Source organism: Tiliqua scincoides, chromosome 3, assembly GCF_035046505.1.
Source record: "Tiliqua scincoides isolate rTilSci1 chromosome 3, rTilSci1.hap2, whole genome shotgun sequence".
Lineage (NCBI taxonomy): Eukaryota > Metazoa > Chordata > Lepidosauria > Squamata > Scincidae > Tiliqua > Tiliqua scincoides.
Genome location: NC_089823.1, coordinates 60716755 through 60733724, shown reverse-complemented (window position 1 = coordinate 60733724; position 16970 = coordinate 60716755). Strand labels below are relative to the sequence as shown.

The 16970-nt window shown below is 39.1% G+C and overlaps 1 protein-coding gene across 4 annotated transcripts in view; it reads right to left on the bottom strand.

Annotated features, from left to right (window-relative positions):
- Window positions 1-16970, bottom strand: part of ITSN1 (intersectin 1) — a 139726-nt gene that overhangs the window by 31476 nt on the left and 91280 nt on the right. For 2 of the 4 annotated variants that reach the window (XM_066619146.1, XM_066619147.1), the window contains 6 exons: window positions 16677-16756; window positions 16031-16197; window positions 12345-12390; window positions 9192-9313; window positions 8160-8277; window positions 4864-5055 (listed from right to left, as the gene is read on the bottom strand). In XM_066619146.1, the coding sequence (XP_066475243.1) occupies window positions 4864-5055; window positions 8160-8277; window positions 9192-9313; window positions 12345-12390; window positions 16031-16197; window positions 16677-16756 (725 nt within the window). Of the gene's footprint in view, window positions 1-4293; window positions 4557-4863; window positions 5056-6613; window positions 7650-8159; window positions 8278-9191; window positions 9314-12344; window positions 12391-16030; window positions 16198-16676; window positions 16757-16970 lie in introns of those variants that run through there. The other 2 variants (XM_066619148.1, XM_066619149.1) reach the window with 2 other exon arrangements.

Sequence of the window (16970 nt, the reverse complement as noted above, 5' to 3'; positions counted from 1 at the left end):
AAATAAAACAGTTCATGACCACTTTTTCTCACTTGGGAACTCATTAGCTGCAAATGACAGAACAGAAAATATACATATCTTGATCATATTTAAGATATTGGAGAATTCAATTTTCAAGTGGGCTGCCCTTTCAGCAGTAACACCTCAGCATGGCTCAGCAGCTGAGAGCCTGAGGGCCGTATAAAAAGCTTCCATGGGCCGCATCCAGCCCCTGGGCCTTATGTTTGACACCCCTCGCTTAGCAAGTTTTTGAACCCAGGTTATTAGTCCAACACACTATGCTGCTCTCAGTGGAAGTTGGCTGCTTTAGGTTGCTGCAGAATAATGTTACAGGCCAACAAATGGAAATACATTAGTCCCCTTCATATCCATGGGGGATACATTCCCACTGCTACAGCTGATACCTGAAACCTCTGATAGCAGCTAATCTTATACTTAACATGGGGCTGCAAGCCATTCTGGGGCACAATGCCAACAAGTTCACCAATTCCTTCATCATGCAAATGACTTATCTGCCTACAATTGCAGCGTTTGTGTCACTGTCTCCTGTGCTGTCTGCTTCCTGTTACTGTGGCAATGATTGCAGCCCTCCAACCTACTTCCTGTTAGTGTCATGCAGGGCAAATGCTAACAGGAAGAGGGTAGAGGGCTGCAATCAAAATGATGCTAACAGAAAGTGGACAGCACAGGAGTCAGCAACAAGTGGGCTGCATACGTAGACATTTAAGTCCTTTGTGTGATGGGAGAACTGGTGAACTGCAGATAAGTGAAACTGAGGATATGGGACCTGTAGATACAGGGAGGTAAATTACTGTACAGAGATTTTGCCATTCATTGAGATACTCTTGTATGAGGGGAGAAAGAAAGACTATTCATGAATGTATAAAGGTGCCAGATATGTTGCAAGAACTCACTGAATTTCCTGAATTTTAACATGCAGTTCCTATACTACTCCAAGGTCTTGACAAAACTTGTCTTGACCCAGTAAAATTGAACTTTTAGATGGTGAACAGCAGCAGTTTAGAAGAAACCACTAGGTCTGCACTGAGCCTTCCATCTAGAATCTAATTTAATTGATCTAATTGAGGGACAGATTGTAATAGCATCTCGGATTAAACACATTAATGCATGATTGAAATCAAGGAAAGCAAAACACATTTGGGATTGGGTTGTAACTCCATTTGAGTATTTTGAGAACCCACACTATAGTGGACAAGTCAATGAGTTTATTTCAGATTGTTGAGTAGCAGGCCCAACTGCCTTCCCATTCCCAGTTGCCACAATGCTGCCTAAACTGAAATCAACAACCTCCTTTTGCCAAATGGGTGTAGCAGACTTGAATGGTTTCCAAGACTGGACAGGAAAATTCCAATTATCTGGCATTATCAGAGCCTAGGTGCTGCTGGAATATCAGATTTGCCAGACTATCAGGAGGTACATACCTTAATGCACTGGTTGTCAAACTGTGGATGTGACCCAAATTTTAGTGGTCTGTGAAACTAACTGGGCAGACTAGGCTCTGTGCATCAAGAGTTTAAACAATCTGCTACTTGGGGGGGGGGGGAAGCACTGCTGCCCAATCACCATTATAGCTACACCCCTTGACATTTATAAATCAGGCAGCAACCTCTAGGACAGTGTTTCTCAACCAGTGGTACTCATACCACTGGTGGTACCTGAGGTGGTGTCCATATGTCGCATCTGGCCTCCCAATCTGGAAGTAACTGGCAATGACACCATTGCTAGTTACTTCTGGTAGTACTTCCAATAGGTGGACCATGCAAAGTAGTACAATGGGGGACAAATGTTGAGAAATGCTGCTCTAGGATAAGGTTGTCAAACTCATTTCATAATGTGGGCTGAATAGCATTTATGGTGCCTGCCAAGGGCCAGAAGTGACATTGTTAAGTAGGAAGTGACGTCGTTAAAGTGATGATGGCCAGGAATAAGCACTTTGTTCTCAAGTAGAAACTCAGCTGCAAACAACAGAAGAGACAATATGCAAATCTTGATCATATTTTCAAGATATAGAAGAGTGTGGCCACCTTTGCAGCAGCACTGAGGCATTATCTCACAGCTCAGCAGTTGAGAGATGCTCCATGAAGTGATGCCTTGACAGAAGCAGTGCTACTGACAGGGTGCATCTGGGGGAGCCCAAATATCACAGGGGCCAGATAAAGAGCTTCTGGGGGCCACATCCCTGCTCTAAGGACTCGAAAAAGTTTGAGAACCATTGCCTTAATGCATACATTTAGTCACAGAATTGAAACAGCTGGAACAAACATAAGAGTCTTTCATCATACAAAGTTAGCCGCAGACTAATCTGGTCCTTTTCAGATTTGGGTGCTTCAGCTGCATTCACTGCTGCTTCGGGACTCATCTTTTGCAGATGTTCAATCACTTCCATGTTCATTCTAATGTTGAACTATTGGAATTGACTCGGTATTGGATGCTAGACTAACAGAATTTTACTGTATTGTGTACTCACTAAATGCACTTCAAGTTGTTAATATGTTTATTTGTCAAAAGACTGTAGATACATGTATCCTTCTGAATCCTATTATCCTACATATCCTGGATCTGATGTTTATAATTAGATTAATGAAAAGAAAAATCTAAAATCACATTGCAACAGACTAAAAGCTGGCTAAATGTTTGCCAGGACACTAACAGGCAGTCTAGACACAATGCTGGCATCTTAAACTGTTAGATATAGCTGTGTGCCTACTGATGTAAAGTGCAGAATTTGTGCCACACAAGGGAATGTAGAATCCAGAATATGTTCCTGAAGACACTGCAAGTAAAAATTAGACCAAGGAATCATTGGAGTAAACCAGGACTTTCACATGCAAGTGATCTGATAAAAAGCAAAAGAAAACCCATACCAATCAGTTTAAATTTGGCACTTAGAAAACATCAGTTAGGGATGCAGGCTGAAAAGACAAAAATAACCAGCTGCCCTTGAGTATTTAAAAAGCAACCACTGTCAGTGACCTTTAGTAATGAAACAAGAGGCTTGGGCTATCCCCTTGTGGTTAACATCACTTGCTAAATCAAGTATGTGCACAGTAACAAGAACACAGAGACATTTACTCTAGCTTTTATATGAAGAATTTAATTATCTATACATGTCGCTAATTGTAAAGGCTGTATTACAGTTAAAGCTGCAAGTTTTATATATTTTACATTCATATCAATGAAAATACTGAAGTGCAAATTGAATAAGGAGCTTCACTTGTTCTTTGCACCATAATGAATGGAGATAAAAGGAATTCTACAACATCACCAACATAAAACTTAAGAATAGAAGAAATACATAAACAAAAAAGTGTTAAAAGTCATTAATAAAGTTGCTATATTGTGCTTGAGGCATAGGACTTTCTTCCTGGGTGCTGGCTGCACCAGGCATTTCATTAAGAGTTTATAACTAATGTTTGAAAGACAAACATAGCTTAGGACTACAGCGCATCTACATAAATTTGACTGTAAGCTCCACTTAATGTTACTTGTATAAATTCCACAGTCTAGTTTTAAAAAAATGTAAACATTGGAAATTAATTGCAGGAAGATATTTCTATACATTCTTTTTGTCAAGATAATTACTTGCTCAAGGGATGCTGTTCCATAGTAACAGTGATAATAAAAACTTAACTTGAAAAAATCATGTTAATTCTCAAGAAATAGGTGAATGTTGCATTCTGTTGATTTTATACGAAAATGCAAAAAAAAAAGCCCTTCAAATCTGAGACACAGAACAAAAGGTGCTTGTATATGTAGTTAGAAATAAGTGTGCAAAATATAACAATGTGAATAACTGTATTATACATGGCTATTTCTCTTGAACATGGAAAGAAATTAATTTCATCTCTCCATGACGTATTACACACACATACACTACAAGAACACCCAACACACAACAGTACAAGAAACAAAATACCTTAGTTTAACTTCTAATTGAGCACATTTTAATGACCTTTAAACCAGAGTAAATCATATTCTTTTGTAGTACACACGAAAAAGAGGGGGGAAGACAGACACTGACAACATTGGACAAGTGAAAAAGCAAAAATACAAGTCCCAGATCTATGGACATTTGGAACAATTTTAATAGCACATGCAGCATTCCTTGATAGTGGGTCTTTTTGCAATAACAATGCAATGACAAAATGTTGGTTTTCCTTTAAAAGGTTAAAATAGACATTTAAAAATGTTTATACTACAGAAAGCACCTGTGCCAAGGTGGAAAAAAGGTGGGTAACTATGAAAGCCACAAAAGGACCCACTATCCTGTGGTTGTTTTTTTTTTTTTGTCTTTTTGTAATTTTGCTTCTATATCTGTAGATATTAAATAAAAACATTGTGATTACATGCAACTAATGTAAAATGAGGTAAACTGCTCTGCAGTGTGTTCTTCTACTCAGAAGGCAGTAGATGATCATGCTGGAAGTCACATGATCAAGGCTGCATCTCCCATCATCCCTCTGGACAGTGTTATGGGATAGTGGGTCTCTTTGAGGACTTTCAAGCCTGAGTGGGGGATGGACAACATATGATTCCTAGAAAAAGGAGGAAAACAACACATAAGCAAAACAAAACAATGAGCAAAATTCAAGCTAGGAAAATGAGCCAGGCATGTAAACAGCATGGTGCAAAAATGATAAAAAGGTAACATGCTACAAGGGGGATGGAACTAAAAACCAACACAAGTTTAGGCTTGCAATACAGAAGGTCTTCAAAGAGAGGCAGAGGCAGGCAAATAGAACAGTGGCCAAGCTCCAAGTTCTGCAAAACACAGCAATGCTGCATGTCTTTGTTTTTTTTATGTACTATGTAAGCAACTACTGTGAGAAAATAGTCACTTACATTGCTGACTTGGGTCCATATCTGTGGTCAGTTTCACATAGTTGGATGGGAAGAGACCCACTTGCCCATTCACTTCTCCTTTCCACCAGTCGGGGTCTTCCTTATTAAGGACGTTAATGATCTGGCCTTTGCTGAATGCTAATTCATCATCGTTCTGTGCAATGTAGTCATACATACCAATTACTTGGCACACTGTAAGACAACAAACAATGTTTGGGTTTGAAGATTTCCATAGAACACAAATTATCCATTGACATCTCAAGTTGTCATGGCTCACACATTTTTGAAGCTATGTTCAAAAAGACTGACAAGGGCAGTGCTTAAAGCACTAGGCAAAGTAGTAAAACTCTGCTCTCCTCCTAGCCAAACACAGAAGCACCAAGACATTAAGCCATTGATGCATGTTTGAATTTTTGACAAGTTTTTGCCATCTGAAGTGTACGTAATTTGAGCAGGAAGGCTGTTGAGAAAAATGCACTGGTGTGCTTCTACAAATGTATAATCCTATCTCTAGAACCGAAATCAGAAAAAAACAAACAAACTTGTTTTGCCTATTTGGAGCAAAAGTCAGTACATAGTGCTGACTGACAAGAATCAGTGATAGATGAACTTCTCAGATTCCTCCCCATGCTCTAGTTTTAAGTTCTTTAAAAGAGAGGGGGTGCGTGTATGGATGAATATACATTTAAGTTTATAGAGGGTATTTTAAAAATACAGGGAAATAAAGCCCACAGAAAGCATTGAAGTGGGGGCAAGGACAATAACTGAATCAATGCTCAAATTACTGGCTCCGTGCATCTGTCAAACACATTGGCATGGGGATTGTGGGGAAGCCAGACTTCCCATATGGGAGGAATAGCCATAGTGACTCCTGATGTATAATATGTTCACACATGCCTTTAGAATTGGTCCTTTCCCAAGGCTTTTAAAGAAAGATGGGGTGGGTATTTTCCATTAATCTGCTTGCCAACTTACCAGTCAGAGAGCAAGACATGAACTCTGCTGGGCAAACTACGAGTTTATGTCTACATTATGCTTTGGAAGGCTCACTGTTCCAATATTTGAAAGCTTCTGCACTATATTGTTCAAATATTGTTCAAGAGTTTTGATATGCCATTTATATTCTTTTTGCATCCAATATGTCACCACTGAGAGTTAACAAGCAACCACTTGTGTTTCACCAATTTGAGTTAACATAAAGGCATGTTCATTACTGATGATGGAAGAAAGTTATGTTTTGTAAGAAATCTGCAAATGGTTGTTAGAATGTTCTATGTAGGATTTAAAAAAATCTAACGAAGTCTCCTATTAATGCAATGGGACCTTCAGCCACATCAAACCATCTCATAAAGCAAACTGATGTCACTTCACATAGTGGCAATGAATGTCCAAAACAGGGGCAACAGGTGTGTGTCGCTGTACGACAGAGATGCATTCTTCAATTCCCGTTAAACAAATTCTTTGTTAAGCAAAGGGATCAACACTGCAAGCTTCTCAGTTTCCTCCTGTGAAACTAAAGTGAGATCCTTCTCCTCTCTAACCCCCATGCACCTTGCAAAGTCTCCTGGGGCAGTTGCCTTTTTCTCCTCCTGATCGCTGAAGTGGAACTACTTGGCTAGAGAATCCTGCTGAGTGCGATCCTTGGATGTCCAAATTACTTGGAAGCGAGGCATGTGCAAGAGGTTGCATACACCTCACTTCCACATATCTTGGAGATCAAAGGATCACGCGCAGGACACTCTAGCCAAGCGGGAGTTCAGTGGTTCCACTTCAGCAATCAGGAAGAGGAAAAGGCAACCACTGCAGGAGACTTTGCAAGGCGCATGGGGGTTAGAGGGGAAGGCAACTGCAGTTGGTTGTTGATCGGCATGTCATTAAGCAATGCACACCTGTACTGAATTTTGTGATATGTTCAGGAAAAATGGGTAAATTTGATTATCAAAACCTTAGCCAGAAAACCATCATAAAGCAGCACTCTATATGACATACCACAATGAGACTAATACCACAACCATTCGCAAAACGACATACCATATCTTAAAATATGGCTGAACTAACAAAAACAAAAAATACAATGAGAAATGGAAATTGCTCGACACATACACATTCCAGTAAAAACAACTGTAATACTGGACAAATACATGATGTTACTAAAAAGGGCTTAAATTCAAATTACATGGTATTCCATAAAGTGCTAGGATATTATATACAGTCTTTAGAATGATGACAAGCATGGTGTACGTAGCCATGTAAATCCATTTAAATGACTTTGCTTTGCTCATGTAGCTAGACTCTTGATTCCACAGGGATGCTCGTCTAAACTCCTGTTTTGACTGTGCAGTCGTGATCATAAATCCAAAAGTTCTTCAGCAGTATGCCAATGTCAATGTCAAACCAGTGGATTAGCCACACACTCTACATCCACAGTAAAATCCCATAACATGTATGTTCATAATGGATCACAAATTATATTCTCACTGAAGAGCCATCTTGCACCCAGTTAGTCTTCATGCTGAAGAATTTTGAATGATTGTGCTAGTCCAAGTGCTTGTGGCCAGTAATACAAAATAGTTCCCATTTAGATATTGACATCCAGTTCCCATCCTTCAACTAGTTTGGCTAATGGTAAGATATATAGGTGAGATGGTACGTTGTAGCCCATGTGGAAACTTTTTCAATGGGTTGTATATTCGGCCACCAAGCCGGCAAGGCCTATATATTTCATAACATAAATACTTAACAGAATAAGGATTTAATACTAACTCACTCACTGGATCATATTTGCCCTGCAAAGACAAAGGAAAAAATAAAAAAAAATCCTGTAACTACAAGAATATAATTGCACGCATGCTTAAAGAAGCAAAATATTTTGAACGATCTTTGAACACAAGACACTAATTCATTTTCCTCTCTATAAATCTAAAATTGTTTTTCAACTATATTCCAGGGAACCCTAGAGTCCCTCTCAAGTTTATCAAGGGTTCTTCAATGAAAACATCTGTAATGGTGGGCAAGATTTCCTAAAAGACAGCTCCTCCACCTTTACCAATTGTCTCTGGCAATGTGCAGTTGTGAGAGGTGTGTTCTACTGTACTACTCTCCAGTCATTAGAGAGTTACAATGTGTGCTTTAGAATATGCCCCAGAATCTCTTGCAACAAATTGATGTTCCATGGCAGAGGTTTCTTCAGCAGACAAATTTATGTGGAAAGAGTTCCTTAAACATAAAAAGTTTCATAGTCACTGCTCTAAATCAGAGGGCAGAAACATACAATTAAACATTGCAGCATTACTCACCTGAAGGTAATGCTGTTGATTTAGGTGGCTCGGTTGGTGTTGTTTTACTAGTACCAGGGCTCAAGAGTTTCACATAGTTAGCAGGAAACCATCCTATCTGCCGTTTTTTCCCGCGAGCCTAGTGAAAAAAATTCTACTTTAGAATTCAGTGTATGAGCAGATCTTTGGCAAATTCCATATTTGAAATACAAAAAATGAATGTTTATTTAAAACAGGCACTGTAAAGTGTTCTGGGCTTCAGATTCATGGGTTGGACCCAGAAGAGCTCTAGGGTGACTGGAGGGCACTTTCAGTTGTGCAAAGAGGAAGAACAAGAGACTTCTTTGCGTCCAATTTATTCTGATTCTGTCTTACACAAGACAGTATAACTCTTAACGCAATTGATGGCTATGTTGCCATACAAGAACCCTAGCTAAGTACAAGTCAACAGCTTTATGCTGTACTTGTTTCTCATAGAAGTTTCTGAAATGTTAGCACAAACCTGATTAAAAAATGTTGGCAGCTGAAGTACAAAGTATTATTGGCTTGAAATATTTAGTACTTAGTTAATCATAAGATTTACAGTACAGGTGACCACTGTGACCAGCTCTGAACTATGCAACGCCACCACTGGTCCCTGCACACACACACACACACACACACCCCAAGCCTCGGTGACCTCTTCTCCCCTCGCCTGCAGAGGTTTTTCTGAGCCTTGCTGAGGCAGTGCACATCTATGTGTTGCCTCTGTGAGACTCAGAATGTCCGAATTGCACAAGAGATGCAACTTCCAGTTTCTCTGAGCAAGAGACACGTTCGTCTCCCCTCATCTTGGAGGCTTCGTATAGCATTAAGCCTTGCTTGACTATGGGGGTGCTGGTCTGCATCCCTGTCGCTAAGTGATGCATCACTGTGCTTCCATCTTTTTATATAATTGGGTAAGCTTTACATTTTATTTCTACACATTAAGAAATATTTTAAAATTGCTGTAGCTTTCATTTGCTTTGTATTCAAGTGAAGGACTGGAGGCAAAAAGAAGGCATAGTGACTAACTTGGAGCTCTCCTTCCCACCATCCACCAGGATTCTTCTTCCTGATAAGAATTAACTGACCAGGAGCAAGTGTAAGTTGTTCAGGACCCGTTGCTGTATATGAGGCAATAACCTGAGCAATTTCTGTTAATAAAAAAAACAAACATTTTCATTTATTAGTCAACTGTAAAGTAGTACATTTTATATTTACCATAAGTTGATTGTGCCTGTGATAATTACACAGGACTATTTTAATTTTACCTACTCACTGCAAGAACATAAATGTTGTTCATTTAACTATTACAGTACATTTAGACAAAACATGAAATGACAATTGATTAACAATTAAATGATAGGATAAGCTATGCAGGCACCCAAGGGAAATGTGACAAATGCCAAGTGGGGGGCATTTTTACATTATGAATGCCTCCAGGATAAGGAACAATCTTCTCATTCCTTTTGCTATGTAAGCTGTTTTGAGAAGGTTTGTTGAAAGTGTATCAGATGAAATAAATAAGATTCTTTAAGGAATTGGAACAGTTTTGCTGTGTGAAAGAGACAGGAGGGCCCACAGCATGGCTACAATACATATAATCAAGGACCAGCTGGTGTTTTCAGATAATAAACTCTGATACAAAACCTGAAAGGTTCAGGAGGCAATGACTAAGGCACCAAGTAAAACAGAACCCTTGCAGAATACCCCTGAAGCTGGAAATTTACCAAACATACTAGTCACTGGCATGGTATTGAGTACAAAATTCATAACAAGCCAAGAGCAGCTGTAAATGCTACAGGATGGAATGACCTTTGGGATAGGATGGGAGCAGATTATAGGACTGAAACCATATCCAAATGAAATGCAAAAGGGTCAGTAACAGAGATCCAACAGGGAACAGTGCCTTGACCAAAGAAGGACAATAATAATGGCAAAATATTCCCAAGAGTAGAGAAATGTTACTATAATAAGTACAATACATATGTATGTTAAAACCAGAGAGATTTTGCCCTATGCTTTCAAGTTTGCAATTTTGCCCAGTCTTCTTTTATTTTTACTGAGTACTCTGAACTTTTAATGCTTCCCTATTTATCGGAGAAATTTAAATCATGCCTTTCTGTCACAAAAAGGGGAAACAAGGCAATACAAAAAATGGCATAAAGCAACATCTATACTTCATTCTGAAAAGGTCTATGGTAGGGATTACAGAAGAATAAGCTGCTTACTTGTAAATATAGTAGTCATCTGTGCAAACATAAGCTGTGAGTTCTACATATATGCATAGTTGACCCTGGAACTTTCCAGGGTTTTGACTTGATTTCTACTCCTGCTCTTGAATGGGGGAAACCCCATGCACACTGTGTATATTGAAGGAAGGAAGAACATTAAATTCCTTAAGTCTCTTGAAAATCATTCTCTAAATTCAAATTTTAGCATTTGAAGAGAGATTAAAAAATTGGAGCCAGACCTGCAGAAGGGTTGTTGGATGGATCATATATCTCCACAGATGACCACTCAAAGAACTATAGAGGCGTGCCCCCATATTTGTAGGGGCTCTGTTCCAGAACCATGAATCCATAGATTTGGGGAGACGTCCCCCCACCTTCCAGAGGTGAGGGGAGTCTCTGTGATCCATGTTTCACTTAACAGTCAAACATGATACCTTTATTAGCACGGAATAAATTCTTTCACTTAACCATGGATTGTATCCACAGCCCCACCATGTGCCCCCCAGAGGCAAGGGGAGGTCTGCTCCCCTCGCCTTCAGAAGGTCTTCTGAGCTCGGCAGAAGCTGTGTGAATCCACCTGTGGCTCCTGCCAGAATGACTGTCAAGGTTTAAAAAGGGGTTTTTTTTAATGTTCCCCGGGCCTCAGAATGCCTTTTAAAGCAATAAAAATATAACTTCTGGTTTTATGATTAAACTGGAAGTAACATTTAACCTTTACTGTCATTCTGAGCATGGCAGATGCTGCAAGCAGATTCTGCTGGGCTCAGAAGACCATCTGGAGGTGAGGGGAGCAGAGCTCCCTCGCCTCCAGAGTGGGGTGTGGGGGGCGGCCACAGACATAATCTGCAGTAAGTGAAACCATGAATACAGTACCTACAGACATGGGGGGCCCCCTGTAGTTACATGTAAGGAACCTATTCCTCTTCTCCGTGGTCTCTGTGCAGTCACACATAGCTAGCTTCTCCCTTATATGGGAGGTGGGTGCAAGTCAGTCAGGAGAAGATGTTCTGTAGAACAGTACACTCAAACAAGACATTATCACTTGACCTCATGTCCAAGATATAGTGCTTGATAAAGATGATTGGCATAAATCACATTGCTGTGTTGCAGAGCTCTGGAAATGAAGTACCTCTCAGGCTTGAAGTAAAGGATGAAGGTAGAGTGCACATTCAAAGAACCCTACTGGCTCTCTAAGCCAATTTGTAAGCTGGAGAGATAGTCTTACTCACCCAGGTGCTGGATGGAAACTGTTTTTGTTCCTCATAGCATATAAAAAGACTGGTGGTTTTTGTTTTTGTTTTCTGTTTTTTTGTTTTGCCTGGAATTATGCAGTTCTAAGAACAAAGGAGGAAAGGACTCACTTAACATCCAACATTTGCAGAGCTCTCTGTCCTTCTGAACGTGGATTTTTTTTAACAATGTCAACTCTTGATTAATGTGAAATGTTGAGGCTATTGTAGGCAAAAAGGCACTGGTGAGTCTCAGCACCACTTTGCCTGAATGGTATATAATGCAATGAGGGTGAGAACACAGAGCACACAGTTCACTTGCCCTCCATGCTGAAGCAATGGCCATTAGAAACAGTGTTTTGAAGGTGCATAACAGGTGCAAGTCCCACTGTAGAAAAAGGCTCAAAAGGCTTGGCCAACAGCTGGGATAAAACCAGGGACAAGCTCCATGATGAAACTGAAAGAGAAGGGTCAGATGCGAGATAGGGCCAAACTGGAGAAATGGTCAGCCCCGTCCAGAGGTGAAGCTGTTAACAGTAGACCCTACCTCGGAACTAGTACAAGGGTCTTTCTCAGTCAGTTAGGAATGCCCTTCCTCTGCCAGAGAACAATTCTTTTTTTAAAAAATTGCAACAATTATACCTTTTCCAGAATGCAAGAGAAGAAAGAGTAAGAATCATTATATTATACAAAATTATTTCCTCCCCTAGAGTACAACTCACCAGGTTTCTTGCCTAAACTGCCTGCTTTTCCAGACGTTCCAGGAACCTTAAAAAAAATAAGGTAATCATAATGTTTAACAGAGATGCTTTTATATACTAAGGCCAGGATCTAAAAAGGTAAGCAACTACTGCCAGTCCAAGAGCACTTTGGATTGTGTTTCTTAGTAAGCAACGCATTGAGAAGTGAGGGCAGAGGTTCAAAAGCAGTATGTAATATGGCAAGGTGGTCTGCTATTCAAAGGAAAATATTTCATGGTCAAGACAAGCCTTTGAGCCAACCTAAACTGAATCCTGGCCTAGATGTTGTGCTATGGAGGATCAACTGCTTTAAGCATCATATTTAGGAAAACCTTTGACCTGATCCTATTTTAGATTACAACTCTATGGTCAGAGTGTATACTTACTTGATGGTAAGAACATTTTATGATCCACAATGTGTGCAAAGAAACCAATATCTGTTGTAAAAATTTAGGCCAAATTTGTGTAAACTCTTATAGGATGGGGCAGCGGTTCTGGTGTTGGACTCAGAATCAAGATCTAGATTCAAATCCCTAGCTCAGCCATGAAGCTTCCTGGGTGACTATGAGCCAGCACCATCTCTCAGCCTAATCTACCTCACAGGGTTGTTGTGAGGACAAAAGGGAGGAACTGTGTACACCTTCCTGAGCTCTTTGGAGGAAGGGGGGTATAAAAATGTGAAAAATAAAATACCATTCTGCCTTTCTTACTTTTTGTACAACTTATTTTGATTTTGCTAGTCATTGAAAGGGGCATGTTGCTATACAAGACATTGAAGTTCCTGCCCAGTAGCTAGAATGATCCAGCCACCTCTCTGGCTTCTATGATTCTGAGATTTCAGCAGCCATTGTCAATACAAGGACAAAACATAAGGACTCTAAACTTCCTTTTAAAAAATATTAAAAGCTGGGATTTTCTGTTAATTGAATTCTGCACCAAATACCACATTCATCCTTTTCTACATTCTCACAATATAATGGAAATGCACATAGTCATAGGAGAGGTTTGGCTTTTGGTTCTTGTAGATAAACATAAATTTATTTAAAAAACTCACTAGCCCACAATAAACAATAAGAACAACACATCCTATAATGCAGCATATTAATAAGAATGAGTTGTATGATACAATGTGATTAATTTCAGTTCTTGCTTTCTCTCTGATCAATATATTTGAAATGTAAAAGTTAGATCTTTTCAGGAACAAGAAACCACAAGCTATTTTGAAAAGTTTCAAAGGTCTCAAGACCTGTAAAAGCACTTAATGTTAAATCTTACAGTTAAATCTTTATTCTGAAAGGTAATGGAGACATTCAAATTCACATATGATATCTAAAGATAACCAAATCTAAATTGGAAATCATAACTGTAGCATTTCCAGAGGTACAGATACATGACTAGTGTGCAGATATGACATCCAACATGTATAGGAAATGTCACGCATTATTTAAAATGAACTTTATTTTATTTATTATAAATTTATAATAAATAATAATTTCCAAGACAGTCTACAAGAACCGTTAAACACAAATTAACTCTTACAGATGTCGTTTGGGTGTGGGAATTTTGTAAATATGTGACGTAGCCCTTAGCATAAGTGAATTCAATGGTTCTAAAAACCAAAAACAGAAGAACAATCCTATGGTATCAATGAAACCTCTATTTTTTCAAGGCTATTTTCTTCAGCACTCTAAAATTAGACATATTCTCTGAGGCAGAGGATATATCCTATTTGTACTCTAAAGGAAGTATCTAAGATAGCATTCAGTAGCTGAGATCAGGTTTTTAAATGAATTCATTTTGCATTTGCAACAGCAGTGATATTCTGAAAGATTCAAACAGTGTCAAAGGAGTATATTCTGAAAAAGTGAAAATAATTTAAGTGCCCAATCCCATCAAACTGTCCAGTGTAAATGCAGCCATGCCAATGGGGCATTTGCTATATCCTGTAGTGGTGGGGGGCAGTCACAGAGGCCTTCTCAAGGTAAAGCAACATTTATTCCCTTACCTTGGAGCTGCATTAGGGTTGCATCAGTGCCGGAAAGTTGGATAGGATTGGTCCCTAAGTATACTTAATAAGGCAGATTTGCTATTTTCTCATTTAAAGGAAGCATTATAATTATCTTTTCAAAAACATGAGTTGTAATGGTCAAGATCTTTATAATATGGGGAATTCACAGAAGTGCTCTCAAAACAGTGGCAAATATTAAATAATTAAATCAATACATAATACCAACTCCCTTTGCCTAGATCAAAGTAGGAAGTGTATAGCACAATCAAAAGCATAAGTTCCAGTAAATTCTATGAGTCTAGCAAGTGGGTGTAGAGTTGCAGCAGCCTTAATACATTTAAGTCAGTTGCACCATTGAAAGCCACATCTCAACCACAATCAACCCTTTTAAACAAAGAAAAAGAGCAAGAATATGTCCTGCAAATCTAGATGTCTAAATATACCTAACCTTCTCCGTCTTGAGGTGCACACTATACAAGATGACAGCATTGCACTAACAATGCAGCAAGTATCTACATAGAGTTCATTCACATGGATCCTATACTGAGTGCTCTTATTAAGTACTATTATTTATTGATATAAATAAATAATTAGGCCATTTGATTTTTCTTAGTAAATTGCTTTGTGAACTTTTCTGTTAAAAAGCGGTATATAAATACTGTTGTTAATAACAACAACAACACCACTATCACCTTTATATGTGGTGCTTTACACCAGAAGAGAAGACTGGTGGCTGAGAGGCCCACAATCTAAACACAGATACAAGAGAGGCAAGAAAGAGAGGGGAGAGGAATTGTGTCAGGATAAATGGGGAGGAATGAGACTATTGTGTGCTTCCCAAAGTATCTGGTGACCCACTATGAGATACAGGAAGCTGGACTAAATGGGCCTTTGGCAGGACTCTTCTTATGTTCTTATTTAATGGACTTGCAGCCCAATCCACCGCAACTCACCATGCGGTGATGCAGAGGCATTGCTGCAGTGTCTGCTGAATCTGGTCTGCTGAATCTGTCTGCTGAGAGGCCAGGATGCGCTCTCTGAGAGAGTCATGTTTGTGATGGCTGCAAAGTGCATTATGCCAGCAGAATGCATGTTCTGCCAACATAATGTGCCCTTAGGATTGAGAACAAAGACGTGTTCCTCTCCTTTATTGCACTATAGAACAGTATAGCAGTATTAGAATTACTATTATTAATAACCCTAACACTAAAAAGGTTAGCAGTATTAGGATACTATCCGCTTTCTTTGACCAAAGTGCTCTCCCCTCCCATTATGTGCTTTACTGTGTTACTGAACTCTGATGTCAACATCTGGGTTAGTTAAATCACTTGTGTGTAGACAATACACAGAACTGTAAGATTATCAGGATGTTATGAATACATGAGCAGGGGAGGGACAGGGAAAGAGGAGTACATGGGGGCTCAGGGAGTTTCAAGTCATGTTCCCAACCTCACAGATCGTGGTTAATTGGGCCATCTGAACCAGCGTAGAGTTTCCCCATTGACAAACAAATGTTCTCTTAGTGTCAATGAAGATGAATGTTGAATATGCTTTTTGGATTTGATTTTAAATTCTTAAATCATGATGCTACTAATTTGTAATCTATTACTATAATAGAAGCAAATGAAATAAGAGATTGTAAAAAAAAATGATATTTTACCTCAGAATCTTTGAGTCTGACATAGTTAGAAGGAAATACTCCTGATTTATCACCCAATGTTCCTGTCCACCAGTCTCCATCCTTCTTGGTCACAAGTATTAAATCCCCTTGTTGAAATGTTAAGTCTCCTTGTTCAGAACTTTCATAAGTGTACATAGCAATATATTCTAGAAAAGACAGAAAAATTCATATGTAAAAAAATACTTATTGTTTTGCAAGTTTATTTCATGACGAGTGGCAATAAAATCAGATGGAACACCAAACTGTGGTTTGATGTTCACAAGCAGAGCAGAGGAAGTTTTGAGGTCATGCACTCCTTCTTGCACATGTTGCAAATTCTAAACTGCTTTCCTGTTTGTCAGCAAACCAGTTTGTTACCGAGTCTGAAAACAGCAAATCATCATTTGCTCTTCCTATATTAGATTTTAAAATGCACATTTAGATCATTTTAGAGTAACAAGGCTAAGATCCAGTACCCACACTAAATCATAATATTTTGCATAGCATGGGAATTTTATATCCAATAAAGACTGGACCCTGTGAGACTGGTATCACTACTGATTTAATGGTGAACGATACAAACTCTTAGATAATTTCTTATTAAGAATCTATCATTCTTTTAAGAGCCATCAGTTAATATCCTTACCTTCTCCTGAAACTGAAGATTTTGCAATGGGTGATGTTCTCTTTAGGTTAGCAGGACTCTCAGAAGGGCCAGAATCCATGCTTAAAGAAACAAAATATAATATTGTGTCTAAATTAACAGAATTTGAACAGGTCAATTTGAAAAACAAGAGTATAGATCAGGGGTGCCCAAACCCGGCCTGGGGGCCACTTGCAGCCCTCGGGGACTCCCAATCTGGCCTGCGGGGAGCCCCCAGTCTCCAATGAGCCTCTGGCCCTCCAAAGATTTGCTGGAGCCTGTACTGGTCTGATGAAA